This window comes from Bemisia tabaci, chromosome 7 (genome assembly GCF_918797505.1).
Source record: "Bemisia tabaci chromosome 7, PGI_BMITA_v3".
In the NCBI taxonomy this organism is placed as follows: domain Eukaryota; kingdom Metazoa; phylum Arthropoda; class Insecta; order Hemiptera; family Aleyrodidae; genus Bemisia; species Bemisia tabaci.
In genome coordinates, this window is record NC_092799.1 from 17,795,866 (window position 1) to 17,823,607 (window position 27,742).

Here is a 27,742-nt window from a genome sequence, read left to right on the forward strand (position 1 = left end):
TTTCTCTCCCTTGTTACTTGTTACGGAATTTTTCAATCTCGTTGCGTTGTTTACTCTACTATTTAACATAATTGTGAAATATTTTATATTACTGCGCATACCTAATTCATTTTTTATCATTATATCATTGTATATTTTAATTAATACATTAATGTAACAAAAGTTTTCCTCGTTCAAGTTTTTTCTTTTAGTTCGTAAAGTGTGCAGTAAGTACAACCGATTGAGGTTAGTTTAGATCCAGTGGAAGCCTTATGGATTTTTGCTATTAGATAACAAACCTTAAAAAGAAACTCATACTGTCAGTTGGAGCAGTGTCCTGGAAACGTTGCTCCTTGTTTCACTATTTTATTTTTAGTATATTCTTCATTTTTAATTTTTCGTCACTGCTGTTTTCTCTACTAACGGTTTCCCCTAAAGGTTCCCGGATTTCGCTCAGGGTTTAATGAACTTATCCTTCAAAAGATGGATTTAAATTCTTCAACGCTGTGTGCAGATAGTTTAGAGGTAGCTGTTTCACAGTTTTATCATGCTGATACCACTGTTCAAGCTCAAGCTCACGAATGGCTCATCCAAGCATCTTCAGGATCATGGGACGTTGTATGGGAGCTGCTTCAACCGCAAAGGGTATGTTCAGTCATTTATTTAGTTTCGCTGAGAGTTGCCATTTATCAAGTTAGATCAGTATGACGTCTTATCAGTAATGACGGCAATTGCTTAGAATATGGCCCAATTCTTATCAGCATCATTGGTTCGAAGTAAGAATGTGGCCTTCTGTAGTCATATAAAAAGGACAGAAGGTAAAGCAACGAAGGGCCCAGCAATCTCTATAGTATTGTAGCCTGGTTTTTTTTTTTTTGCATTCTTTATCTCTTCTATTATAAGACGGCTTTTTAGCGAAAGCTCTATTCAACCTATAGGAGAGAGGTCAGCCAGTGTCACCTTTCTCTTGATTGTAAAATCGGCCTGTTTGCCACCTATAACTACTTTTCATCGAATCAATAATTAAACCTATTATTACCCACAACTCTCCTCATCCTTTCAGGCTTGTTGTATGTGTTTCTCTATAATTTTAAGATCAGAAGTAAGAGACAGGTCAGGCGCTGCGAGGTGAGATGAAAATCAGTCTCTAATTAGTTTCAAATTAGCACCATCTAACAGGGTTATACAGGTGAGTTAATGTATTAAACAGTTTGGGACCGTTAGGAAACAGAAGGGCGATATGCCAAGCAGTTGGCGTCATCAGTCCACGTTTGAATCACCTGATGACTTGCAAGTTCACTCATGAATATCCTATATTGCTACCGAACGCTGAAGGATCTTGTGAGGTTGATAGGACCGTTAAGTTGTGTTTTGTAAACAGAAGAGCCTAACGGTATGAGATAAGTTTACTGTGTCAATGCTCCTTATATTTTTCCACAAAACTTGTCACTAGAGAAAATAGTTTTGAAATAGGACTCTCTGATACCTGATGGTGCGCGTTTTTTGATTTTGTATAGAGAGATCGCATAACCAGCAGGTTCACATATGAATATCCAGGATTTTCATTCAGCATTTCCAACATACCAGTTAACATTGAATTTGTTGAATGATGTTGGCTCACGTTGTTCATTTCTTTTAAATTTTAAATTAAGTATACAACCTTTCATCAAATACTATACTTTTAATTCCTTGCATACCTTAATTTTTTGAGTAACTTTATCACTTTTTTAACTTTTTTCAGTCGATGGAAGCTCAGTTCTTTGCAGCAACAACTGTACATACCCAGTTGAAGAAACATTGGGTTCCTAATTCACTTGAATCTGTCACTCTAATAAAGAATAAACTCTTAGAAGCCATCCTACGCTATGCCTCAGGACCCAAAGTCATACTGAACAGACTGTGTCTATCTGTAAGTGCTACATTTTACTCTCGCTAGAAATTTTTCCCTTATGCCAAGTACCTTAGTAATACATATATCTCCTTCATTTGCCATCATGTTTGTGAGTTATGCTATACATTCAGTCACAAGACTTAATTTGGCTCGCAAAAACACATGAGCTTTATTTTAATCTGGACAAAATTTAGTCTAAGTGTATATTATCTCAGGATGGATTTGTCAGAAATCAGTCCAAATCTTACATTTCAAGTCTTCAGAATCATAATTTTCTATTTATGATGAACTGAAGTGCCCCATAGAATAGTAAAATTCCAACGTCATTTGTAGTTTTTTCATTTTGCATTCCACCGTAGCTAATGACTTGATAATCACGGACCTAAAAAATCATCAGGAGTTCAAAATTGGACCAAAGGTTAAATTTTGCAGTTAACTGAGGAGGGGTAACTCAGTCAGTAATCCAAAATTTACAGAATAATTAAAAGTTATTCAACATTTCACAAAATCAATTGCTGAGAGTAAATAAAGAAAAAAAAAGGCAAGTGAAAGGATGCACTACAATCAGTTCCTCTTGTAATTTCACGAAATATGTCGGCATGATATTTATCTGTTTGAAACTGAGATGAACTTTTGGTGAATTTGAAAGTCTTTTTCTTTGTTAAACTTGGATTTAATGTGAATTGCAAAAATGCAGACTTTCTTTTTTAAGCCTTTTCTAAAAATTAATTGAAAATATTGCACAACAGTATTGCATATATTAGTTTTTGTGAATATCGATTATTTTAAATCACTGGTTCATATTTCATCATCATCTTTTATATTTCAGCTTGCGTGTTTCATTCTCCGAACAATTCCTACAGCTCACCCCTGTGACATGACAGAACTATTTTCCTCCTTCTTATCTCAGTCAGCCCAGTCCACATGGATATTACTGGAGGTTTTGAAAGATCTTCCAGAAGAGGTAGTTTTATTATTATTATTATTTTATCTCTCCTAACAAAAATGAAAAGGGAAAAAAAGGATGGAAAGAAAACTATCATCGAAATTAAAACTTTATACACTTTTTTAAAATGAAATCAGGTCTAGTATCAAGGGAGATTGCAGTGGATCTGCCTCTGAAAGTACACTGAAAGCTGTAACATGAGGTATGATCAGAAATCATCACAGAAAACGTAATCCTCAATCCCCTTTTAAAACCATTCATTTCTGAGGTACATGACAGTTTGGTAGGAAAGATACAAGCAAAAAACTGCAATAGAGCAGGCCCTACATTATGCTTGCATTTTCAACGAATGGAACTTTTGCATGCCCCAGGGATTTGCAATTTAAGTACATTTTCTTCTGTAAGATTTTGCGAAATGGTGCGACTGGTTATCTTGGAAACAAACTTCCAAGCTCAAAAAAAGCTACCAAAGTCAAGGCGTAAAGTGAAGGGATTGCCTATGTCAGCAATCCTTAATCTGCAGGCTGCAGAACCTGTGGGAAGGGGGGGGGGGGCTGCGAAAGGCACGAAGAAGAGCCTCGAGGTGGAAGTATAGTAGGTTACTGAAGTATAGAGCGTATTCAAGTTATGATGAAGTGTTCACAAATCTCCTGCTCTGATTTATGTAAGTTACTTGAACTTCACTTGAGTTTTAAATCTTTTTTTCTTTGACAGGTACATTCAATGGAACTTTCCAAGACATCATCATTAGCGGTTGTCATTAACTTTGAAAAAAATCTACCTTCAGGTAAAATTCATTCTCAATTATTTACATAAGCACATAGAATTCATGTTTGTTTTAGATGAAAAAATAAAAAAGGATAGAAATCATAGTCTTCTAAAGATTTTTATCGAAGAAAATTTAGATAAACAACATAGACCCTCTCTTATAATGCCTTTTATTTAATCTTTTTTGTGGATTTCGTCGGATAGCAACGTAGCAACTTTTTGATTGAATGTCTCTTCTTTTCTTTTTATTATTCTCACCACCCTCAAAATTATCTTATCTCTATCTCAAATTAAGGAAGAAAAGGTTTCAGAAGCTTTCATTCTTACCTTCGCAAAGCATACAAAGTGTGAGTTATCGGCACTCCTAAATGTAAGTTTACTGTTGTCTTCTGATAATCTGAAATTCAACTTCTTTTTACGATGATCCAAAAACTTAGGTGGAATTGAGGATTTTGTGTTTTTAGCTTGGTAAATGTTTAGCATAAGTTGTCGTCATTACCTCCTGATACCCCAAGAATTGGGGAACTTGGGGAATCAGGAGGTTATAACGACAATTTATGCTTAACTGGAATCACCATAAAGCATTACATGCCGCCTAATGCTCTCTCATTTTTTGTTATTTTAACAGAGGACTAAATTACTTAACCCCTCATAACTTCTTGTAAATTTAAGTAGATACCTAGGATTATGAAGAATGTACTTTAAAATTTCATCTTTTGACATCACTTAATTTTATATTTAAAAAATAAAACATCATAAAAAATTAGGCATATCGTAAGGCTGAAGTCTGTTTCAGTGGTGACACAGACAAGTCAAGGTCTGACTTCGGTTAATTTTAGTAGCATTCTCTTCAAACGAAAGTGCTTTATTTTCCATTGTTTGTTTTCAGTGATAGCTTTTTTGCGGTCAATCCTGGACCAAAATGCGCCCACTTCTGAGTACTCTGAGCTGAAACTGCAGTGCATTCGATGTGCCTCATCGTGGTTACAGTATGGAATCCCTCTCAATGACTCTGCTTTCCTTGTGGATCACCTTCTTCCTATGTTACTCAATCCTCAGTCAACAGAGTAAGTCATCAGTATTACCTCCCGTCCTCATCACAATAAGTCAGTGACATAACATTTTTGCTGAGTATCTGACAGTTGTTCCCACTGTGAAATCACCTTTAACAAGGTTTATTAGCTTGACATTTTTAACCTGAAGATGGAAATATTTTCAAATTTTGCACTAAAGGTCAGTGGCGAGGCGTCAATGATTGACTATCAATATGTCCCCATTTGAAGCCAGGGGTGTACATAATGTGGAAAAGTCTCAAAAATATGGAAGAAGGAAACATTTTGAGGGACCAAATGTTGAACAACTTTTGTAGTAAAGCCATCAATCATTGTTTGCATGTAACATAGTAAACTAATATTTCAGTAGTGTACAAGTTGAAAAATGTGTAGAACCATTGCAGCGTTTTAAAATCTCAGATTATGTTTCATTTTTTCAAAAAAAAACTAACCATAGTATCACCTTGAATTTTGCTATGAATATTTTAAATGAGTAACAAGAAATGAGTTTAGGGGGGAAAACCCCCCATAAAACTGTCGGTTAGTTTCCTTTTAATCGAATAAAATATGAATGGAGTTTTGCTACGTCACCATCAGAGAAACGCATTTTTCGACGCTAGCCATCAGTTTTTAAAGCATTTACACTTAATACTTTCATAAATTATCCCAATTTGAATGCCTGCAGTAGAGAATTGTTTAAGCTCTGAAAAGTATTCAAGAGTACCTAAAACTTAAAAATTGATCTGTTTGGTGCAGTGATGTTGAGGTTGCTGCAGATGCCTTGAATCAAATGGCTACGCATCCATGCACACATCAATATCCTAACTCTTTGCTTCAGCTGATGGAAAGGCTTCTACCATTATCAGAGTGTGTCATCAAGCAGCAACAAATGCTGAACTCCTCCTCTGATCCAGATATGCAGGTAGGATGCATTTATTACTTGAAGATATCAACAGGAATAAACCAAAATATTTTCTTTTTTCTTAAACTGATGCAATATTGTCTAAAAATCAATCGCATTTACAATCAATTAATCTGCCATTTTATCTCAGGAGTAGTCAGGACTCCGTGTTGAGGGGAGTAACCACTTATAATAACATTTTTGAAATCAACAGTTTTCAAGTGAGAAGTGACATATTTTCCGAATCTGCAAGAGTTTAACCAATTATAAAAAAATGCTTTTGCAGTTTTCCACAGCGCCAGCTCAGTGGTGCGTCTAATAATTAAAACTTCAAAAGCGTTTTTCTCAAAACCACCCTTTCAGCTGTAGGTGGTTATTATAGCAATTGCCTCAACTGTAGACTTATCCTAAAAATAATGGACTTTCACTGGTTTTTTTTTCTTTTTTTTTTTTTTCTGGTCAACAATTTTTGTCTCCTGCAAGTAATACAATCTGTCCAAATATCTTAATGAAAATCGCAAGCCAAACAAAAAATCTTACAAAATGTTAATCAGCGTGTAGTGTTGACTGTTGGCGAGAACCTAGTGCATTTCAAAAAATTTTGGAAGCCTCTCTGAAAACTGCCAAAGCCTAGAATTACTGGTACTCGCAACGTTTTAGTATAACATGATCAGATGCTTTTGTGTACAAATGCAAAATTGGAACAACTCATTTAATAAAAGTTGCAACACCGTTTTAATTTTTCTTAAATTCGTGAATGTGGCTCATACTTTAAATTCATTCTTGGAGAAAATTTTTACATTCACCACCCTACACTTGTCTTATTTCTACTGAATCTTTTGACTCTCCTATAATGATCTAGTTGCCTGTTGTAATTAAGTATTGTCATTCTGTTACAGAATTTTGTCAGTGCTGTGTTTGGTCTGTATGTCGCTATTTGTGAATCACATTCAAGACTTATTTTAAATTCGTTGCTTGTACCTGAGACACATCAGTTAGTTCTGACTTATATTCATACGTTACTAGCTTGCAGTAATGCCCCCGGGCAATATCCAACACAGGAACAATATAGTCAGCTGCCTTTTAGTTTTTGGTATATTTTACAGGTAAGTCTTGTTTTTGTATGTACACACTTTTTGTATTTTTTTATGTATTTTTTTTTTTTTTGGGAAAAATTTCATTGAATCCTCTTTTCTGTCGCCTTTTTTCTCCCCATATCCTTTCAAGCATTTCTCAAATTTCAAGAACAAGAAAGCGTAATTTAAACCTTGAAGAGAACTTCTTCTCATTTTATTTAAGGTTATATGTAGGTACCAAATATTTATAGATTAGCAGCTTATAACCATTAATTGGGCGTATACTGAAAAGTGTGTTTTTTTTTTTTCACCAAGCAAAAAGTAATGGTAAAACAGAACATTTTGCTGACTTTTGAAAGCTTCTTGTTCAATGTATATTTTTTACTATTTTCCATCGTGGGAATATTTTCCAAGAGAGAGGAATTTTTAAGGCTGAAATTGTGATTAACTTTTGCTTGAAACCTCCTGAACCCCTGTTTCTTCAGTCTTCTACCACAGTTTATTTCTCATCAACAGGATCCTGTCAAAATCTTGTGTGCTCATAAAGATGTGGTTCTCATGGTTACTGTCTCATCATAATCCTTTTTTAGGCTTGTCTGTGGTATTTCATGAAGAGCAATTACTCATAAATAAGTTTTAAAGCAGGCATATTGCCTAAAGATATCGCATTTAATTTTATGAAGTCAGCACTCCCTTTACAACAACACCCGAAATAACGAAAGTTTCGCTGTAACGAAGGAATCGTCCAGTTGCTTGAGCTTCCTTTGTTACTTGTTGCTGATTGGCACTATGAAAATTTCTCTACATTAAATAATCATATGGTTTTTTGCCTAGGCGTAATATAAAAAAATAATCTATTCTGATATTCAAAGAGCAAATCTCAAGTCACAGTCTCCCTTATTAGCTTTATTGCGATAGTTTTCTTTTCTCAGTTTTATTGACCATAAATCATTTTAACTCTGTTCAATACAATTTGTTTCAGGATGATCTCCAAAGGAGTGAAGAAGGCCACTTTTATGCTTTACAAGACATTTTGACTCCAATATACAAGAATCTTTCTCAGATATTAATAACGAAAGCTATGTTTCCACCTGAAGGTTATAGTGAATGGACTGCAGCAGATAAGGAAACTTTTCGATGCTATCGACAAGATGTACAAGATACCTTGGTTAGTGTTGACTCTTTTTTTCTCTTTCGAGGACTGCAACGGGCTTGTTGCAAACTTTTGCTAGAGCAAAAATAAGAGATGTTCCCTAAAGAAAATGTCTCGAATGTCTTAATGAGCGCATTGGCAAAGTCTGAAATGTATTCTTAACTTCACAATCTGTGTAAGAAATTTGCGTTTTTTTAAAGATTCCTGCTTCAAAAACGATACTATGGCACAGGTGGACATTTCGTTAGAAGAGTCAATCGATTCAACCCCTGCTCACTGGGATGTTTTGCTATATTCAACATGGCCAACGCTTCTGCGCGCAAGTCAAGGGGAGCACAAGGTCAATCAAGGTGGATATCTCAATGCAAGGAAAATGTGAATGCAATCACTCTGATTGTTATCAGGTGTTTAGAATCTTGTCCCATCACACATATTTTGACTGATTGGCGTTGGCCAAGTTTAATATTGCGCAGCATCTCTGGAGCAGGGGTTGAGTGGAACAACTTCTTTAAGAAAATGTTTCCCCGTGCTATAATATCGTTTTTAAAGTGTAAATTTTAAAAAAAAAAAAATTTCTTTCGCAGATTGTGAAATTAGGAGTGCATCTCAGACTTCGCCGATGAGCTTATACTGATTTTTGAGGCATTTTCTACACAAAATTACTCTAATTTTGTTCCAGCAAAAGTTTGAAACAGGCCCCTTAAGAAGCTCCAAGTCATTTACCTGATCTTTTAGCAATCAGATAAAATCTCAAGCATCACCATCAGGTCCCCATGAAATTGGTGCTCTACATTTTTAGCATCCCAAGCTATCTGATCAATTTGCCTTTTTAGTTTAGCCTGTTCCATGGAAACAAGTTCTCATTAGACTACAGAAATTCGCGAGAATGGAGAAATAAAATAGCTGTAAACTAATATTCTTCAGGTCCTCCTTTTGCTAGCGCTCACTCTCAATTTTATCTGTTATAGTCATCACTTGATTAGTTCCATAATAAATGCACGAGTGGTATCCATAGCACTTTGTTACACAATGAAAATTTGCTGCAGAATGGACTGATTGCCTTACTGTTATGTTCTATGGCAAGAGCTGAAAAATGTTACTTTCACCGTGCTTGGCAGGGGAAATGTTAACGCACCTTCAAATTGATTGCAGATGGTCCTTTAAGCTTTGTAGATTATTTTATGAAATCTTATATTTATTTTTTCTGACTTTGAAGTTCAAATTACAGTAAAACCTCAATTACATCGCAATGATGCTAGGAACCGAACGCAGTGTTGTCACAATTTTTACTTGTCTGTTGAAAGTTGCCATACCAAAGTTTTACTGTACTACATTTCTCTTGAACACACAATGAGTATGTCATAGTCTTTAAGTCAAAGTTCAAAGTTGAGATCAAAATTTTAAAGGATTCAGCCTGTTTCCACATGTTGAGTATAGTATTATTTTTCCTTTTGGAATATCTTGCAATCAAATTCAGTCACCAGTTGATGTATTTAATTTTGCCTTTTTTTTTCTTTCAGATGTATTGCTATTCTGTCATTCATGAAAGTTTACTCGAAATTTTACTATCACTCCTAGAGCATACTCTGAATGAATTTAGGAATAACCCATCGGATGGTAGAATATGTCAAACACTAGAAACATGTTTGTTTGGATTTCTCTCAGTAGCTGAGAATGTTAATATCTCTGAGAATAAATATTTACCTCAATTTTTCATGACTCTGAAAAATATTCCTTTCCATGTTGCAAGTATTTTGACTGCAACTATTGAAGCAATTGGTAAGTACTATCTCATTTACTTTCTACCATTTCTTAATTATATGAAAAGAATGTGCAAAAAATATCTTTCCATACAAGTTTCCTTCCTATGAGGCCGTTTACAGCTCATTTTAAAAATTAATGGGGGCAATCCAGAGTTGCAAAACTTTTATACCACCCTACTGAGAATGTTGCAGTCGGTTGGATGTGAAAATGAAAAGGCCGGCAAAATTGCTTTCTTTTACAAAAGCAAGGTTGTTTTTTGCTAAATGGCACTAAAAATCATGTGTTCTCTAAATTACGTCAATTTATATATTAAGAGCGGAGTGTTCTAACTTTTCTCCCAAAAATCTTGGGAGCCATCTTGGCTGGATAGCCCAATTTTTAGGAGCCATTTTTCATATCTTTGACAGAGCATATGTTCACAGCTATAATAAAATAACAACTTAATTTGAGGGAAGACTGCAAAAAGAGAGCAAATCAAAAGAGAAACCCGGAACTTTTCGAATTAGTCTCAATTTCGAAACACTCCGGATTTCTCTTTTGATTCGCTACTCTTTTGCAGCCTTTCCCCAAATTAAGTTGTTATTTTATTAAGTATTTTTGGCTGATTAAGTTGTTCTTCATTTTACAGCTATAGCTTGAAATTTTGCATTTTTCAAGGAATGTTTTCTAATTACAACCAAAAACAAATTGCTCTTGGTCGAACAGAAATTAAATGCATTTCTTGTTTTTCATCACTGTAGATGCCCTCTTTTTTGTGTAATCCTTTCTTTCGCCTAAAGCTAAGTTACATTCGATCTCAACTTTTTTCAGGTGCTTATGCTGATTGGTTAAACGAGCACAACGATGTGTTGGGTTACGTCTTACCATTGCTTTTAGACACGGGTTTGAATATGCCAGAAACAGTTGCATCAACTTCTATGGCCTTGAAAGACATTACACGACCAGCTTCTCCTAGTCTCACGCCTTATGCAGAGCATATACTTATAGCCATCCAGGTAATTTTTTGTCTTGCTCAATTCAGCTCCCTAAATTTTTGTATTAGACTTCCTGTCAGATAAGTAGGCAGTTGTTTACTACAGACTGTCACACACAGTAGACAAATTTAGCAGTATCTCCTGAGAGAGAAGTATTAGTTTTTGGTACCGGCGCACAACAGTAGCAAGGCATCTTCTATGTGGATTGTGAGAAAAGGAGGGAATTTCAGACCTTGCGAATGCCTTGATCATAGTTTGTGCAAAATTACCCTTAAGAAACAACTCAAATTTTTGCTCTACTTGCGTTTGCAGTAGACCCATTTTGTAAAGTATACTTTTCTTTCTTACAATCAGGGTTGCCACAGTCAGGTTATTCCACAAAAAATAGTAAATTTCAAGGACTTTTAAAAAGTCAGGTAAAACCTGAAAATGCCAGGGAAAAATCGTTAAGTCAGTTTTATTTGCTTTCTAGAATAGATTTGACGTTTCGAACAAAACATTTTCTCTGAAAACTACGTCTAAATATGTCTTTTTAATTATTTTGCATATCTTCCATTGTCAAAGAATTCCACGAAATTCTGTTGGGGAAATCAGGAAAATGTTGGGGATTTTTTTTATCTAAATTCTGTGGCAGCCCTGTGAAAAGCAATTCAAATTTTTGCTTAAGCTACGTTTGCAGCAGATCCATTTTGCGTAGGATACTTTTCCTTCTTGCAACAAGGATGGTCTCTCTTCCCTGTAATTTTATTATGAAGTATGAATGTGAAACAGCGGGAAGAGGCGACGGGGACGTCCTGTAAAGGGTTGGCGGCAGGGCGTTGACGAAGAGATGTTGCGGTGTCAGTTGCCCGATAACCTCTGGGAAGACAGGCATATGTGGCGTTTGGGTGTCGTAGAACGCCAGAGTGCGTTATAAAGCGACTTTATATATATATATATATATATATATATATATATATATATATAAATATGTGAAACATTATTTGCCTCCTAATCTCTTGGTTGAAATGTTATATTATGCTTTTCTTTTAGAATGCACTCAACAAAGGAACTATCAAACGAATGGAATGTATCAGACTGATGTTCAGTGTTGGAAGAGCTCTTTCAGTATTGCCTGTTGAAACTGCAATGAAATACATGGACACACTCCTCTCGCCACTAGTCATTCAGTTGCAAACCCTAGTAGAACAACCGGTGAGCATTATATTCTTTGGCTTTAAGTTTGATCATTTTATTTTGGACCTTTAAGTCTGAAATGTGTTCATCGCCATAATAGCTTCACTCATTCAGCTATGTATTTTACAGCAGACTGATTATTTAAATTATGTGTTTGTCTACCGGACAAGACTAGACTAACAAGGGGAGCTTTCCAAGTGTAACCGGAATTTCGAGTTGAAATTTCGCATGAAGATACTAGAGATGATTTTAGGGATGCCGTATTTTTTCGTTTTTTCGAATGGGGTCGGGAAAGCCCTCAAAAAAGGGCTAAAGATGCGGAAAAAACGCGTGTGCTAGCGGCACAAGGTAAACGTAGGTGATAGAGGCTCTCCATCCTTATCAGTACCGCATTGCCAAACGGTAGCGTGCTCGCCTCGCAGGCGGGAGGTCGCAGGTTCGGATGCTGACTACAGCCCGTAATTTTATTTTACTTTATGCTTGTTTATTTTTCACTTACTTTATTTTGCACCATTCTCTCCGCAAACCGACCTATGAGGTAGAACACGTAGTGACTGAAGATTTTTTACAAATGCTGATAAAAACTCGAAGTTTCCTCGGATTGAAACGTTATATATAATTGAATAAACAAAACACTCTAAAACTCACCAAATTTCGTTGCCAAGCTGAATTTCCGGAGTATCAGTTAGATACAGATACAGATTCGACTGATACTTCGAAAATTCAGCTTGGCGACGAAATTTGGTGAGTTTTAGAGTTTTTGTTTATTCAATTATATATAACGTTTCAATCCAAGAGAAACTTCAAGTTTTTATCAGCATAGGTATGTAAAAATCTTCAGTCACTACGTGTTCTACCTCATAGGTCGGTTTGCGGAGAGAATGGTGCAAAATAAAGTAAGTGAAAAATAAACAAGCATAAAGTAAAATAAAATTACAAACTGTAGTCAGGATCCGAACCTACGACCTCCCGCCTGCGAGGCGAGCACGCTACCATTTGGCCATGCGGAACTGATAAGGATGGAGAGCCTCTATCACCTACGTTTACCTTGTGCCGCTAGCGCATGCGTTTTTTCCGCATCTTTAGCCCTTTTTTTGAGGGCTTTCCTGACCCCATTCGAAAAAACAAAAAAATACGGCATCCCTAAAATCATCTCTAGTATCTTCATGCAAAATTTCAGCTCGAAATTCCGGTTACACTTGGGAAGCTCCCCTTGTAAGACGAAATTGAGCTATGTGATTGGTTAGCTTTGTTAGTCTGACGACAGACAACCGCATTGCAGGGGTGCAGGAAATGTTGTATCCTGCGCCTGGGCAGGCATGTGAAAATATAGGAAAGCCCTACATATTATGTGAAAGGAGGGCAAATTTTTAAGGGTCTAAAGTTAAAAGTCTAAAGAAAATAGAAGAAAATGTCGTTATGTTTGACATCGGTGGGAAATTTTGTGGAAAGCCAATCAGAAAAATGTGAAAAGCCAAGAGACGAGCTAGAAAAATGTGGAAGCTTTGAAGATTCTGCTCAAGGTTTCCAATGTCTGGAAAATCTGGAAAGTCAGGAAATTTATGGCGACTCAAAAAAACCTGTGAAAATTAGTAAAATCATAGGAAAAGTCGGGTAATTTTGCAATCAGCGTTTAGTAAAAGTTGGTGGAAGTAAATCAAAGGAAAAAAATTTGAGTTGAAGTTTTATATAAATGTCAAGGGAAGGTTGTGAATTGAAAAATTCTCGAGTCAGGGAAGAGCACAAATTGTTAGGAACAAGTCAGGGAATCAGAAAATGAAGTACCTAAAGAAACCCTGCTAAGACTGCATCTCCGGCCCTTTTAGTGTTAGAATAATTTACTGGCTCTCAGCCAGCGGAATAATTTCAGTATGATTTTATTTATAAATGGTTCTTTGTTTAGAGCACATACCAATAGCCTTATTTTAGATCTTCTCAGATTTATCTGAAATTTTTAGACTTTTTTTATCTGCTTTGAACAGCCTACCCCTCAGTTGAAATCTGGGATTGAGCAAAGGCTAAATATGTTAAGCACAGTTTTCACATCACTACAAGAAAATCCCACACTGATTGATGATCCTCGCCAACCTGTTTTCATTATTTTGGAGAAAACTATACCGGTGTTGAAACTCATAACTGACAAATGGATCTCCGAAAACACTGTAATTGAGGTAAGTCAACTTTTTCCTTAATTTTTTCCAACAAGAAACATTTCTTAATTCAAAGTCCCACACCAAGGTGTAGCTAGGTAGCATCAAAATTAAGTGCCTTGAATACCTTCTCAGTTCAATTTGTGAGTTTCAGGCTTGCCTAACAAAACATATCTTTTTTTTTCTGTAAGTAAATATAAGTTTAAATACTGCAGATGCATTTTTTACTGTAGCCTAATTTTATTTGTCAATAAAGTTTTATATTGTGCAATAAACTAGGTCAAAAAATATTTAGAGTGCTGCAAATAAATAGTATGCAAAGTGAGCGTTTTCAAATAAACGTTCAAGTCAAAGATTTATTTATTTATCTCCTAGTTCTAATCTCTTGAGTGTGAATATCCTCATTTTCTTTCGTTTTCAATAATACAATCCTATCTATCTCATCACCTGGTTTCTAACTATTTTCTCGCTTTTGTCTATTTTCTTAACTCTGGATGTACATAAGCTTCTTTTGTTTAAGTATGTCTAAGTATCATTTTCAAGCCTTTTTGTAGCGTCTCTGTAATACTTGATGAAATTTCTCTCCTTTTGTGTTGAAATCCTCATTTATATTTTTGTCCCTTGACATATTTTTCTTTTCATTTTTTTTCAGGCTGTGATGGACTGTCTAAAAAGTTCAGTAGGAATTATGAAAGACAGTAATAGTACTGTGGTTCAAGCTTTGTTAGAAATGTTAGTCAAAGCTTATCGAGCACGGCCTAATACAACCAGTCTTCAACTAGCAACATTGGTAAGCGTTTTTTTCCCACCAATTCAAGCTCTACATGCAGAAAGTTGATACAAGGGAGGATAATAGAAAGTTAATAATGGGTACTGCTACCCACCTATAATTCAGAAATGACAGGATATGCTAAATCCATCACATTTAGTTTTAAATTGACTTCACACATTATCAGACTACTGGATTGGAGGGGTGGCATTAATTTTTTTAATGGAGTTCTTTAAACTTGAAGGTGTGCTGAGTAGTGAGGTCTCTATTTTTTCTTCCTCTCCTCTCTGGTTTCAAGAACTTAGAAGAAAAACCTGAAAGTTCAGAGGTGATGTGGACTCAGGTTTCTGCCGTTGCATCTAAATAATGTGGCTGATTAATAATAGGACTGTCACTCCTATTCATTCATTATAATATAAGAAAAACTGTGAGGTTCGTTTTTCCTATTCAAACTGGAAGTTTGAAAAAAGTTCAACCTCTTAAGATAAAAAAAAATTAATGAAATCACTGAAAATGATAAACCCCCTCCTTTCCTTTTTAATGGAACTTTCCTTTTTTTTGTGCCTAATGTATTGCTACTTTATTTTTCAGTTCCTCATTTCATTTCACCAGCAACAAAATGAACTTATGTGCTTGTTGTTCTCCGAAATTTGTTCAACTTCCTTACGCCTTGCTGAAAGTTGTCCTGATGGCAATCTCTCTCATCATGCTGATGTTATCGAATCCTTCTACGCGCTGTGCGCACAAATCCTGAAGAAAAATCTCGGACATTATCTATTATCGGATGGTGTCGATCTTCATAGTCTATTCAAATATGGTAAGTCCCCTTTTTGTTTTCAACGTGTCCTTTTTGCTAAGTTCGAAAGCCAAGAAGAGCTTTCTTCAGTGAAAAATAAGTGATCTGAAGTTGTTGTGCAAGATAAAATGGTTTCCATTGACTGCATACCAATAGTGTTTTAAATAGCATCACTCCATAGTTTTAATCACTGTGGATCTCATGTAAACCAACCATTATTTTAAAGTGGTTGCCTGTAGGCTCATATTCACGGTTAATTTATTTATATTTTATTTCTGACCGATCAAAATCTTGTGGAATATTTTCCGTTTCAATGAAGAAAGACGACCGTAGAGTTATTCAAGATATTATGTCAATTGATTTGAAAAATTCAAAATGATGGGTATACAAGCCTTCAGTGTTGCAAACATGAGAAGGATATATATTTTTTGCGGTGTTTCAAAATCTTTGCTCCTATTATATTTTATCGTCGAGAAACAAGCCAACATTATAGCTTGAAATGTATACAGAATATTCTTCTAACAGAGAAGAAAAATCAAGGAAGTGCTCTAGAAATTCCGTCTACCAGTTTTCCAAAAAAAAAAAAAAAAAAAATGAAATATGAGGGAAGTCTGCAGCATTGCAAACGGATACATATGGTTTTGCGCTTTGGCTATTGATGTGAGTTTTGTCCTATTTTAGCACTGTTGTTGTTAACTTATGTCATTTGATCAATCTTTGGTGAATTTTTGAAGTCTTCAATTTATCAATCAACACCGGAAATCAATGTGAGAATTAATCAATTGAAATTTTAAATCAGCTGTTGCAGCGTTATGTGTCCCGGAGGCTCGAACAGTGCGATCTGCTTCATCGTTTTTGACCACCTTCATCAACATCAGCAGAGATACCCCCGCATTCCTCAACATAGTTCAATTACTTGGTGAAGAAACAGTCATCAGAATTCTAATGTGTATAGGTATGTTTTATTTCTTTTCTAAAATCTTCTTTCGATGGGTTTAAATAGTTTTGTTGATGAGGTGACTTGAGAAATGCCGGTGGGATCATTTCTCTGTTTTTCCAATTCTGTCTTAATTTCATCAATTAGGCTAGCAGAATGATGCCATCACATTAAAGTTAGTGAGATTAACTTTATACTGGAGTCCCTAGAAATCTAGTGCTTTTCAAAATCTCATTCATTGCACATGGTGTCGTCTCCTGCACAAAGGAATGTATATCGATCATGCTGATACAGTGTTTCGCACTTACATTTAATTTTTTTCTATTAAAAGAGCGTCATATGAATTTTCTTGAAATTTCTAGTGATGCTTCTTTACCCTTGTGAGAATAGGCTCTGAAATTTTCAGACTAATTTCTGAAACGGTTCTTATGAAAAAATTTAGTGTTCAAGGAAATACTGAAACTGCACAGAAAAGGTAGATTTCTTGGTGCAGGAGATGATGATTTAGCTTGTCAAACGGTTGCCTATGAGAATGTAGAGGCCGTAAATAGTCAGCTTTGTGACGTCAAGCTAGTAGATATTTACCGTAATCAACAAGCATCTACGGGTCATTGGTGCATCGATGAGTGAGGCAGTCGCTGCGTGGACCAATCAGAGTGGCCCCTCAATCTGCCAAAGTTGCGTGAGCGGCGCGTTTGAATCTGAGTGGAGTAACGATTTTCGGTATCAAACTTTCATCTCCTTGATTATCAGACAATCTCATAAATGGATCGGTTAGAGCTCTGAAGTAAAATTTCATCCTCTTTCGAAAAGGTTTTTATAAATTTTTGCATCAGATCAACCTCGGAGACGATATCAGCTCGAAAAGAACACATGTTAGGCGTTCTCCCACAAGAACACTTGTTAAACCTCGTCCGAGTTTCATCCACTAGTGTGACGTCACAGGAATGGAGTTACAGCCTCTCTATTCTCGTAGGCAACGGTCAAACTCAGAAACAGGCATTTTACAATTTAAGCAGCTCTATAATTTCTCATAATAATAATATTCTAACCTCTGCAAAACCACTATCACTAAACCCATCTGTGAATTTGTTAAATCTTATCATCAAGAATTGATAAAAGTTTACAGCAAAATAGGTTTTCCAATCTGCGTTTTTTGTAAATTGCATGGCTATAGTTCCGTGTTCAGCATTTTTTCTAAAAATATTCTTAGAATTCTTTTGTCAATGAAATGCGCACACAGTCTCTTAAAGCAGTCAGTCTTCATAATATAATTTTTTTGCGCTCTATCTTAAAACTTTTCTACTGTTTTCTCCTCCTTGGTATCAAGATGTTTTAGAAATGCTTCAAGCTCATATGTTTGTGTTCCTCTTATTTTAGGTGGTTCAGTCCCAAGACAATGTTTAGACCACTTGACGGACATTCTAATGGTTTTCAACAAGAAGTATTTCGATAATTTCTCTCGATGGTTAAAACTAGCCTTGTCACAAGATGGTTTCCCGTCTCCATGTGCCTCTTCAGAAAATAAGCAACACTTTTCAAAATCGATATTAAAGTAAGTACAACTTAGGCAAAATAATGTTTGATATAAAAAACAGGTGTTGCAAAAAAGGGGAAGAAGAAGAAAAAAAATTATCTCACCTCTGTGACTAACAAAGAAATGATCAAATATGTGAAATTCCTGTAGAGTTGGGCAGGCAGGTGGAAACAACAGGAAAAATCCCTTTGGGCCGGTTGATATTTCTGGTAACTTTGAACCAGATCATCTTATTCATATGGCAAAAAAACAACTCAAATGGGTTGGTCTAAACACTGAAGTATTAACCTTTTACTCAAGCATATTCAGGTTTTTCTGTGAGTAGAAAGTGTGATTTACAGTGGAAAAAATTATTATTCTATAATTTAGAAGTTAAATTCGGAAAATTTCAATGTGACCATCATTTTCATATTTTAAGTAACATTTCGATAAAGAAACACATTGTGCTTCTTAATTTCATACCATGTTCAGTAGTCCAATGGTTAAATAGACTATATTTTGCAAAGGAACTACATTATCTAGCCATTCCGTAAAAACACTCATGTGCATTGGGACACTAATGGTACATACCTCCTCTCTATACTGAGCTAGATATTGGAGTGTCAAATTGCAAAATGTAGTCCTAAGATATTGTCGTCTCCATGCTTTTTTTTAATCTGAATTGTAACAATTATCGAGAATTGATCAAGAGAATGCTCTCAATAAATTATTTATGTCATTGTTTCTTGCTATTATTACGTAAAAATTCCAAGTTATCATCACTTCCAGATTACAGTCTCTGCAGAAAAAAACAAGCATATAGAGAAAGTCCGTTTAATTAAACAATTTTTATCTGAAAATATTCATATTTATTATCTTTTCTTGCAGGGAACGAGCGAATAAAAGGAAAATGCAGGAGGTTGTTCGAGAGTTTTCATTGATATGTCGCGGTCTGATATCAACCGATCATGGTGCTCAGATTCCTTCCTGAAGTAGTACGTACTTTGCTTTTGATTTTTTAGTTATTAGCGTTGTTTTACATTCTTTTAACATGCCTTTATTGAAGTTTTTTAATGAGTATTATTGTTCTCATTTAATGTATTTTTTCAAATTTTTGTCTCAATTTTAACCCTCTAAATAATTTTATTAATTATTATTATTATCATTTCGTTCATCTCCTTTTATTATCATTTTCATTATTATAATCATTTATTTTCATTATCACCATCATTATCAGAGTTTGAAATTTTGCTGGTAAAGGTTTTTTGTCGTTGAGTATCTGAGCAGGTTTTTTTCTTTGTGCTTGGTGAGACATTGATTTAGTAGGGTATTTTCTTAGGATAGAACAAATTATTTTCTAATGTACAATGACAAAAATTATATTAAACCAGCTGGTCAGAGGCAGTTTTTCTGGTAATTCATGTAAGTGAAAGGAAATATGTATTTTTTGACCTGGTTAATCTGGCGCAAGATTAGCCGTTAGCAGAAATATTTTTAGATGCTGGTGTTTAAAAGCTCTCTTAAAATTGGCAGGTTTTTTTTATTTTTCAAGACTTCATTTTGTTGTTGATATTTTTTTTCTTGGTTTCTTTTCCCTCTTAATTCTACACCTTTGATTTATGAATTAGACTGTCAAAGCCTCGAATGACTGGAATTAGATATCTGGAGTAATTCCGTAATACCTCGATTATCGGGCAATTTATGGTAGTTGGATGTCAAATGCGCTGAATGATTTGAAATGCATTGGAAATGTCAGGAATCATGAAATGACATTAGAAACTGCAGGAAAAAAGTGGGGAAAGGGTGAAAAGCTATAGATATAACTGACAGTGCCGGACACTCGAGGTATTCTTGGAGACTTAAAACTCAATGAAGCAATAATAAATTGATTGTTAAATTTTACACACACCACATAAGTCTTCATGCTTTTTCTCTGACCGCTATTTTTCTAAAATAAATCCCTCAGTCTTTACAAACTGTTAGTTTGTACTATTTCAAGATGGTAATTTTGCTATGGAAATAACTATCCTCATTGAAATACTCAAATTCAAGTTTCAAGTACATAAAATCTTCGCCAGGTAAGTTTGCAGTTGTCTAATTTTGGTTTCAGATAGTGACATCACTGCCAAAGGGGTATATTGATTTTTGAATTACCTTTCCTGCCACAAATTTTATGCTAATTTAAGAGAACGATGGTTCTAATAATTTTGCAGTGGCTAGTAGTAAATAGGGTCGCTGATGCCATTTAGTCAAGATGTAAATCGATTCAGGACGATTTTTGATTTTTTTCGATTTTTGTTCTCATCAGTCAAAGGTAGACAACTGCCAACGTATCTAAACGGAGTTCTAATTGCTAAGAAAATATGAAGGAGTTAGGTTCGAAGTCAAGCCAAGCAAATCATCATCTTCTGTCTAAATGGCGCTTGTGATACTTTGGATGGAAAAAGATGAAATTTTGACAGAAGCATGAATCCTTAAAATTTCATGATTATCACCACCATTATCATCTTCATCATAATCACCATCATTCATCATCATCATTATATTCTTGTTTTATTCTATAATATTACATGTTTTATTCTCATTTTGTACAGTTATTTTTTAATTGTCTATTAATCAGTTCTTTTTCAAGTATACATTGTTCAACTATGATTTGCTAGACATTGAGCCTTCAGAATTCTCATTCATATGTTTGTTTTTTGTGTCAATCAAAGCAGGTTTTCACAACTACAGAACACATCACTAAATAAGGTGCAGATTTGAGCATCACGATTAATGTTTTTTCTTCAAAATTTGACGTAGAAAAGGGTTTGTACCAAAAAAAAAAAAAAAAAAATTACTAAAAGTAACACCTAATCAAGACATTAACGGTTTTTCTGACATAAATTCAAATTTTCAGCTTATAAAAAACAACAATCTACTCAGTTAATCGCGCTTTAAATGTCACCTGCGACCGGTGTCTACGAGAATGGCGAAAGTAAACAGCGAGAAGTAACTAGTCAGTTTTGTGACATTAAATTAGTAGATATTTACTGAAAACAACAATCATCTCTGGGCCATCGGAGCATCGATGAACGAGGCAGTCGCCGCGTGGACCAATCAGAGTGGCCCTCGATCGGCCAAAGTTGTAGTGCGCAATCTGAATCAAGTTGACCCTGGTTTTTCTTGTGAGTGGGAAATTCAAATTTTTCAGAACCACTGCTTATTAAAAATGTTGATATTTTCGTCAGAAATGAAAGGTAGTAATATTTGCTGTGCAAATTATGTCGAACGTGAAATTTCGAAGAGGCTCCATACATCTGAATGCTTAAATTCGTATCTGGTCTAGTGGTCCATTCTTTTTTTGTTGGTCAGTTCCTCTTTCAAAGTGATGAGACAACTCTCTTGTGACCCTAATAGTTCAGTCAGTTTGAGAATACGCTGACAAAGTGGTGTTTTTTGTTCAAATCACTAGTTGATAATGAATAAGTTTGTTTATTAAAGAAAATTGAACCTTTCTCTTGCTAATATTTATAATTCCACAGAATCCTGGAGGTCTCGCTGTCTACTTATGAATAACTTGTTGCTCATGTTGTAATATTATTTATGTTTTATATTCGTATCTAACTGTAATTTATTCCAAACTATTACGGAAACGAGGGGTTTTCGGGCTTTATGTGATATTAAATTTTAATATGAAATAAATTTCTTGATATCTGTAAAATCCTATATTGATCTTAAGATTAGGGAAATAAGACGGTTTTTTTTCTGATTGCATGAAACAAGTATGTTTACCTGTGGTATTTTTTTCTGTGAAAATTAAAATTAAGAGACTAAGCTGTTATGAAGGTTTAAGATTGAGAGATCAGTTGAAGAAATGAAGAAAGGGGGTACGTAGTACTTACAGAAAGATTCTGCTCAAATGCAAGACCAAGGATTCAAGGACCATTTAAGTTCTTATGTACCTCAAATGCAGCAGTGCAGAAACTTCTCGATCGCACAAGCATAATTGCATGGCCGCAAATGTGAAAAAATGGGAAAGCCAAAAAAATGAGGAAGGCCAGCTATCAAATCGTGTACTTTTTAAAAAGCTGCGGTAAAAATTGCGTGTTTTCCTTGAAAACGCGACAATTTATGAATGTAGGACCGCTGAAAGGTCGTAGTTTTGAAAATCTTGGGAAGAAGGGGTTTGTAAAATGGGAAAGCTAGTCTGAAAAATGAGAAAACTGAGAAGTTTCTGCATTTCTGTTTGAATGATTAAAAATTGTCTGCCTACGTTGTTTGGAATATGAAGAAGGTGTTCTTCATTGAGCGTTTTATTTTATATGTAGTCCATTTATATATCCTCAACCCATTGTTGTTTCGAAACCATTAATTCAAATCATTAATCGGACAGATTTAACTAGAATCAATTTAACTGCTTTTCGCTGATCCTGATTTCCTCCCTTTTTCACCAGAAAACTAAGCATTTATCAAAAAACCGTGAAACTTTACATCAATTCATTCCAGAATTTGATAAACGTCTTTACGAAGTAAATGCTCAGGCAGGATTTTTTTAGTTTTCTTTTGAATAAAAAACAAAAAAAACTTGGGAGGAAAGTAGATGATGTCAAATGTAGTTAGGTTGATTCAGGTCAAAACCATCCAATTATGATGAGAGTACAATAGATTTACAATAGAGTATCATATTTTGTTAAAATATTTGGATGGTATATTCATTTATCAAGTAACTTTAAAGTGGTGTTCTGGCTAAATTTTTCAACATGGCTTCATATTAACATGTTGTATGCAAACATTTTTTTTATGTATATGTTCCTGAAGCGCTCAGAAATCATGCTAAAAAGAGCTAACTTAGGTGAATAGTTGAAAAACTCAACAGGGTCAAAAAACTTTCTGCCCAAAGTTTGCTTAAAATTACTGTCGGTTTGTTGTCAGTTGATGCCAATTTACCGGTGTCAACATCATAAGCCTTATCAAGCATGCAATGTGTTAAACATTTTTGCATCTTCATTAACAAGTCACAAATTGATTAATTTTGGGTCGCTTCTTTATCCATGTGGTCTTTCTTCTGTATTTTAATGGACTAATCCAATTATCCTCTGACATTGAACCAATCGAATTACAAATTTCTCTCTTCACTGATGTTTTCCTTCATTTGTATTTTTAGTGCTGGCAGAATAGCAAAGCGCTTTTCTTTTTTCTTATTCTATGTTTTACCTGCATGAGATCAGTTGTGCAGGGGTGCAGAGACTTCTTGATTACAATTGGTTAAGTGTGAAAATGGTAATGCCCTGTAATAGGGTCGTTTTAAATAGGAACGCCACAAAGAAAGGTCTCGACAATGGAGAGGCTGACTTGGGTATAAACTGCAAACATGCTATAGTAACAGGAAAAAGAATAGAGATCGGGATTTCTATAATAAGAGACCATTTTAAAAAGTAGGAGGGCTAAAAACTCTCTGCATCCCTGCAGATTTGTGTCACTACTTAAATTTGCTCATGTGCACCAGCACATTGTTCACTTTCTCATGAATTTACTATATACATGCTTGGATCACTTGAATTGGACTATCACCTGCGTTTTAGTCGATAACAAAAATCTTTTTTACATTTGTAATCCTTTGTGTCATTCTATCAATAAGTAATCATTACATTTTATCCTAACTATGGTTTTACAACCTTTGTAGACTTTTGGCTAGTTTTCTCAAATGAACGATAACTTCTAATTGGATTTCGTATTGCACCAAAATGTAGTTACTTGTGTTAAAATTATGTTTCAATCTAGTGTTCTGTACACAAACTCAGCAGCATATCCAGCAGCCTGATCGTTGAAATGTTGAGATTACTTGACAAGACAAGACTGGTCGGTTTGGTCAATTGTCTTTTTTGCCATGACTATGTCGAGTGGAATTGACAAGAAGCTAAAGTCATCTCTGAAGTCGCGGATTGTTTCTCCTTAAATTCTACCGACATAGGCACAATAAAAAGGACAATTGACAAAGCGGACCAATCACTGAACTCCATTTGTCCTTAGTCTTATCTCGTTCAGTCTATCAGGCTGTTGGTGATTGTCTTCTTTTTTTTTTCCACTCACTGAAAAAATGTGTGTGACACGCTCAATCTTTTCATTGAATAGATGCTACTTTGATAAAAATATGCAATAATTCAACTTATTCACTTTATGTCCTCTTTTCTCAAGACTGTGTCAAATTTTAGATTCCTGTTTGTGAAAATTTGACTTTGAATCGTTAAAACTATTAGTAGGAGAGTCCTGGGCCTCCTAATATTATAGCAAATTGGAATCTCAAATTTACTAAATGGTCTTCCACTAAAATATCTCTGCGTGTTTAGGTCTAGTGTTTTAGTTTATTCTATATCAAAACGCATCAGGGACTTGGATATTGGTTATAATTTAGATCATTGGCTTGCAAAATTTCTTTCATAAATCGTTGTCTCCCAAAAAACGGATCGCAACTATATTCCAAGATGAATAGATGGCGCAAGTTTACCTGCTGCCAGCGTCCGCTTGCCCAAGTCCTAGACTGGTTTTTACGACCTCTCGAGCACAGTAGCAGAAAATTAAAGACGCTGCACTGCACTGAGGATTTGCCCAACAAGGCCGAAATGTGGCTGCAGTTGCCGTCCTGAAAGGACGTAACTACATAGTGCTGCACCAAACAGCATATTTCTTTGAGGGAAAATTGTGCTCATATGAGCTTTTTTCCTCTGTATTGAGATTTTCAGCTTTATGCTGAATTTTTAATGCACGTTGGCAAAATACTCCAACATATTTTATTCCAAGGTTGCAAAATTGACTCAAACATTACGATTTTTTACAAAAACATGACTGCAATTCCAGTCCAAACTTTCATAGATTTTTGCAGGTTATTGGATCAGTGAAATTTTCAGTCAGAAAACCCTGAAAGTTTCCTGTTAAAAATTGAATTTGTCAGTGGATTTCTCAACGTTGAAATGTAGTTATGTTCGTTGGTCTGGGAGATGACTAAATGAGTACATCAAATAGACAACATTTTGCAATGGAAGCTACTTTTTTGAACTCATCCATGAACGAACCCGTGTGCATGAGGAAACCGACAACACATATGTTTCCAAATTAAGTTAGGAATAGTAAGTATCTATTGTGAGGTGAAGTCCAAATGTATCTTGACTTGAAAGGAATTTTAAGTTAAACTTCTGAAATTGAACCATCTGAATTTCCTGAAGATAGCAAGCGAGATCCCTTTGAAACGATTGGCCTCAAGTGTAAAGTGTCTGTTGTCATCGTTCCTAACTGTTTTCATTATATGCTATGTCTTATCAGTAACGGTCCCAGTCAGAAAAAATATCAACGGGTTGCAAAATTAGGAGGTCGTTATCTGTAGTTTTGTAAAAGGCCATAAAAAAGACATTAGAACACCTAGTCAGCCAGGAACTGTGCAGATCTTATTCTAATTTGACAGGCCTCTTGATCTACTCATTTAAGTTGTTAAAATTCCTGCAGTAGTCTCATACTTCAAAATTTTATTTCTTTTGAATGTTAATCATACCATATTTCTATATTGTGCCTACTCGTCTGCTCTTTGACATGTGACGAACCTAGTAGATTTATATCTTTTAATGTTTTTCCTATTTTTCTACGTCAATTTATGTAAGGCAAACTTGTGTTTTAGACTTAATCATCCAGTTTTTCTTCCTTATCGGCTTTCTGATAACACTAATAAATGTTTGTTTTTTGTTCCACTTGCTTCCTCCTAGATATATAATTAAATGAGTGTATTCTACCAGTACTGTTTCCACAGGTAAATTAGATGACCAGTCACGTCGTAAATATAATAATATAATATATATAATATTATAATATAATAATGCATATATTAATATATTAATATTATATATATTAATATTATATATATTATAATATTATATATATAATATTTTAATTCACATATTGTTCTTGAAAGTAATTTATCAGTGTTGCATTATCAAACATTTATCCATTTCTGTCATTATGTACTCAGAACCATGTTTTCTCTAAAGAGTCATTAGAACAACGAACAAATACCACCTTCTGTAAATCAGTAGAAAATTGAAGGAGATTGCTTGTAACCTTTAATATCTTAGGAATTGGATTTGTACTACGTCTCCTATCAAAAGTTAATTTCGAAAGATGTATTCTTTTCATTAGGGATATTCTCTTCTGATAAATTCGCCCATTTTTCAAAGAGTCGAAAGTAATATTTTTTAGGCATTACTGCGAGTTGTTGCAGAGAGTTGAATCCAGTTTTGGTTTCCAACCACCAACACCAATAATAATACCCATATGATGAATGTTGCAAAATCTTCAAGACTGAAAAAGTGCATACGCCAGTAATAAAAAATCTCTGAAGTAGAAAAATTTAACCAAAAAAAAATGTTTACTTTATAAGTGGACTGCTAGACAGGCAAGCAGTGAAACATTACAATGCCTGATTACTTTTTTTCGTAGAAAATGGCAGAAAATACATTAATTTGTCCAAAGTACGAGATTGTTTTTGATAGCCGTTTGACCATTGTTCGTTATTTCATTTTTATTTTTTGTCATCAGGAATTTTAAATTTACTATTCTGGTGTAAAGCCTAAATTATTTGCTGCTTTCTCACTTTAGAATTGATGATATTATAAATAAACCTACCTATTCCTAACTTGATTGTAACTTGATGAATAACTCATTACGTAAAGAATTTCTGACGTGCTCAATTTAGTCTTGATGAAATTTTGACGAAGAAACATGTCTTGTAGAACTCCAGTTCTTACCCTGTCAAGCGGCTCATTATCAAAACTTGAATGACATTTTTGCAAAAATGTGGGCAATAAAATTTGAAAAATTGAAAAATTAGAAGACATAGAATATTTGCTCTTACTGAGGAGCGGTGTTTCCCAAACTAATTTGTTTGTTACGTAGATGCACATCAGCAAGAAAGTAGTTCATAGCTAAAGTGCGGAATCACATATCTTCATTGCGGTTTTTCAAAATGTCCGTTCCAATCTTAAATCTAGAGAAGAAACAAGCCAACTGTATAGCCCGAAATTTTTACAGAGTATTCTGCGCACAGAGAAAACCATCCAAGGAAGTTTTCAAGCAATAGCTTTGACTAGCTTTCCAAGGAAACAACAAAGTATGACAGGAAGTCTGCAACTTTGTAAACGGAGGTACGTGGTTTCGCACTTTGACCACTAAGTTAACTCCTCCCATGCCATAGAAACTCCTAGTGATACCAAGTGTGAAAGCAATCTCCTGGTTTGAAATTGTTCAGGCCCCAGGCCTAAAAGGCTTTTCTTCAAGATAACTATTCTAGTTTGTCATTGTTCACTGTTTAAATTTAAAACGTATCCCTGTAAATGTGAGTTTCTAAAACTTTAAATTGAAGAAAATATGTTAATGTCATTTCATGTATACAAGCTGTTTTACTTAAAAAAAAGCTTTAGAGTGTTCTATCAGCAGGGAAAATTAATCATAAGTGTAGAGAATGGGATGCTAATAAAAATTCCCCTAAAAATTTAGAAAATATCATTTATACTTGCTGTGGATAAATTTTTTATTCTATTATACAACTTTTTCTTCTTTTAATTGAATATTACCTTTCTTAAATAAGGAGCACGATTTTCTAATTAATTTTTAAAGTGCCACTTAATCGTCCCAGTAAAATTTAAAACTGGTACATTTTACGAGTATGAAAGTTGTGCGTAAAAATGCATTGTCCATATTAGTCCAGGCGCCTGGTAGCTAAAAATGAGGCTACTTGGAATTTTGGGTACACAGCGATTTTTTTGGCTTAACTTCTGTTTTTTGGGTCGCTGAATCCGAATCTGAAGTTTCCTACCGCGTAGCTAGTGAGCATTTTCCGCCATTTTGAAAAAATGGCCTAAAAAGCCCTTT

General features: G+C 34.8%; 1 protein-coding gene across 1 annotated transcript; it reads left to right on the top strand.

Moving 5' to 3' along the window:
• On the top strand, nucleotides 1-27,417 carry cdm (importin-13-like protein cdm). Its single transcript, XM_019040196.2, has 17 exons — nucleotides 1-624; nucleotides 1,721-1,888; nucleotides 2,700-2,834; nucleotides 3,531-3,603; nucleotides 4,474-4,651; nucleotides 5,393-5,558; nucleotides 6,437-6,643; nucleotides 7,596-7,781; nucleotides 9,287-9,545; nucleotides 10,341-10,525; nucleotides 11,537-11,698; nucleotides 13,663-13,851; nucleotides 14,483-14,620; nucleotides 15,191-15,416; nucleotides 16,195-16,350; nucleotides 17,713-17,887; nucleotides 18,737-27,417. The coding sequence occupies exons 1-17, from the start codon at nucleotides 463-465 to the stop codon at nucleotides 18,837-18,839; spliced, it is 2,868 nt and encodes a 955-aa protein (XP_018895741.1). The 5' UTR covers nucleotides 1-462; the 3' UTR covers nucleotides 18,840-27,417.
• Nucleotides 27,418-27,742: the final 325 nt, after the last annotated feature.

Coding starts and splice junctions, on each gene's coding strand:
- cdm (XM_019040196.2), top strand. CDS start 463: ATGGATTTAAATTCTTCAACGCTGTGTGCAGATAGTTTAGAGGTAGCT. Junction 16,351..17,712: donor CAGAATTCTAATGTGTATAG/GTATGTTTTATT, acceptor CTCTTATTTTAG/GTGGTTCAGTCCCAAGACAA. Junction 17,888..18,736: donor TTTTCAAAATCGATATTAAA/GTAAGTACAACT, acceptor CTTTTCTTGCAG/GGAACGAGCGAATAAAAGGA.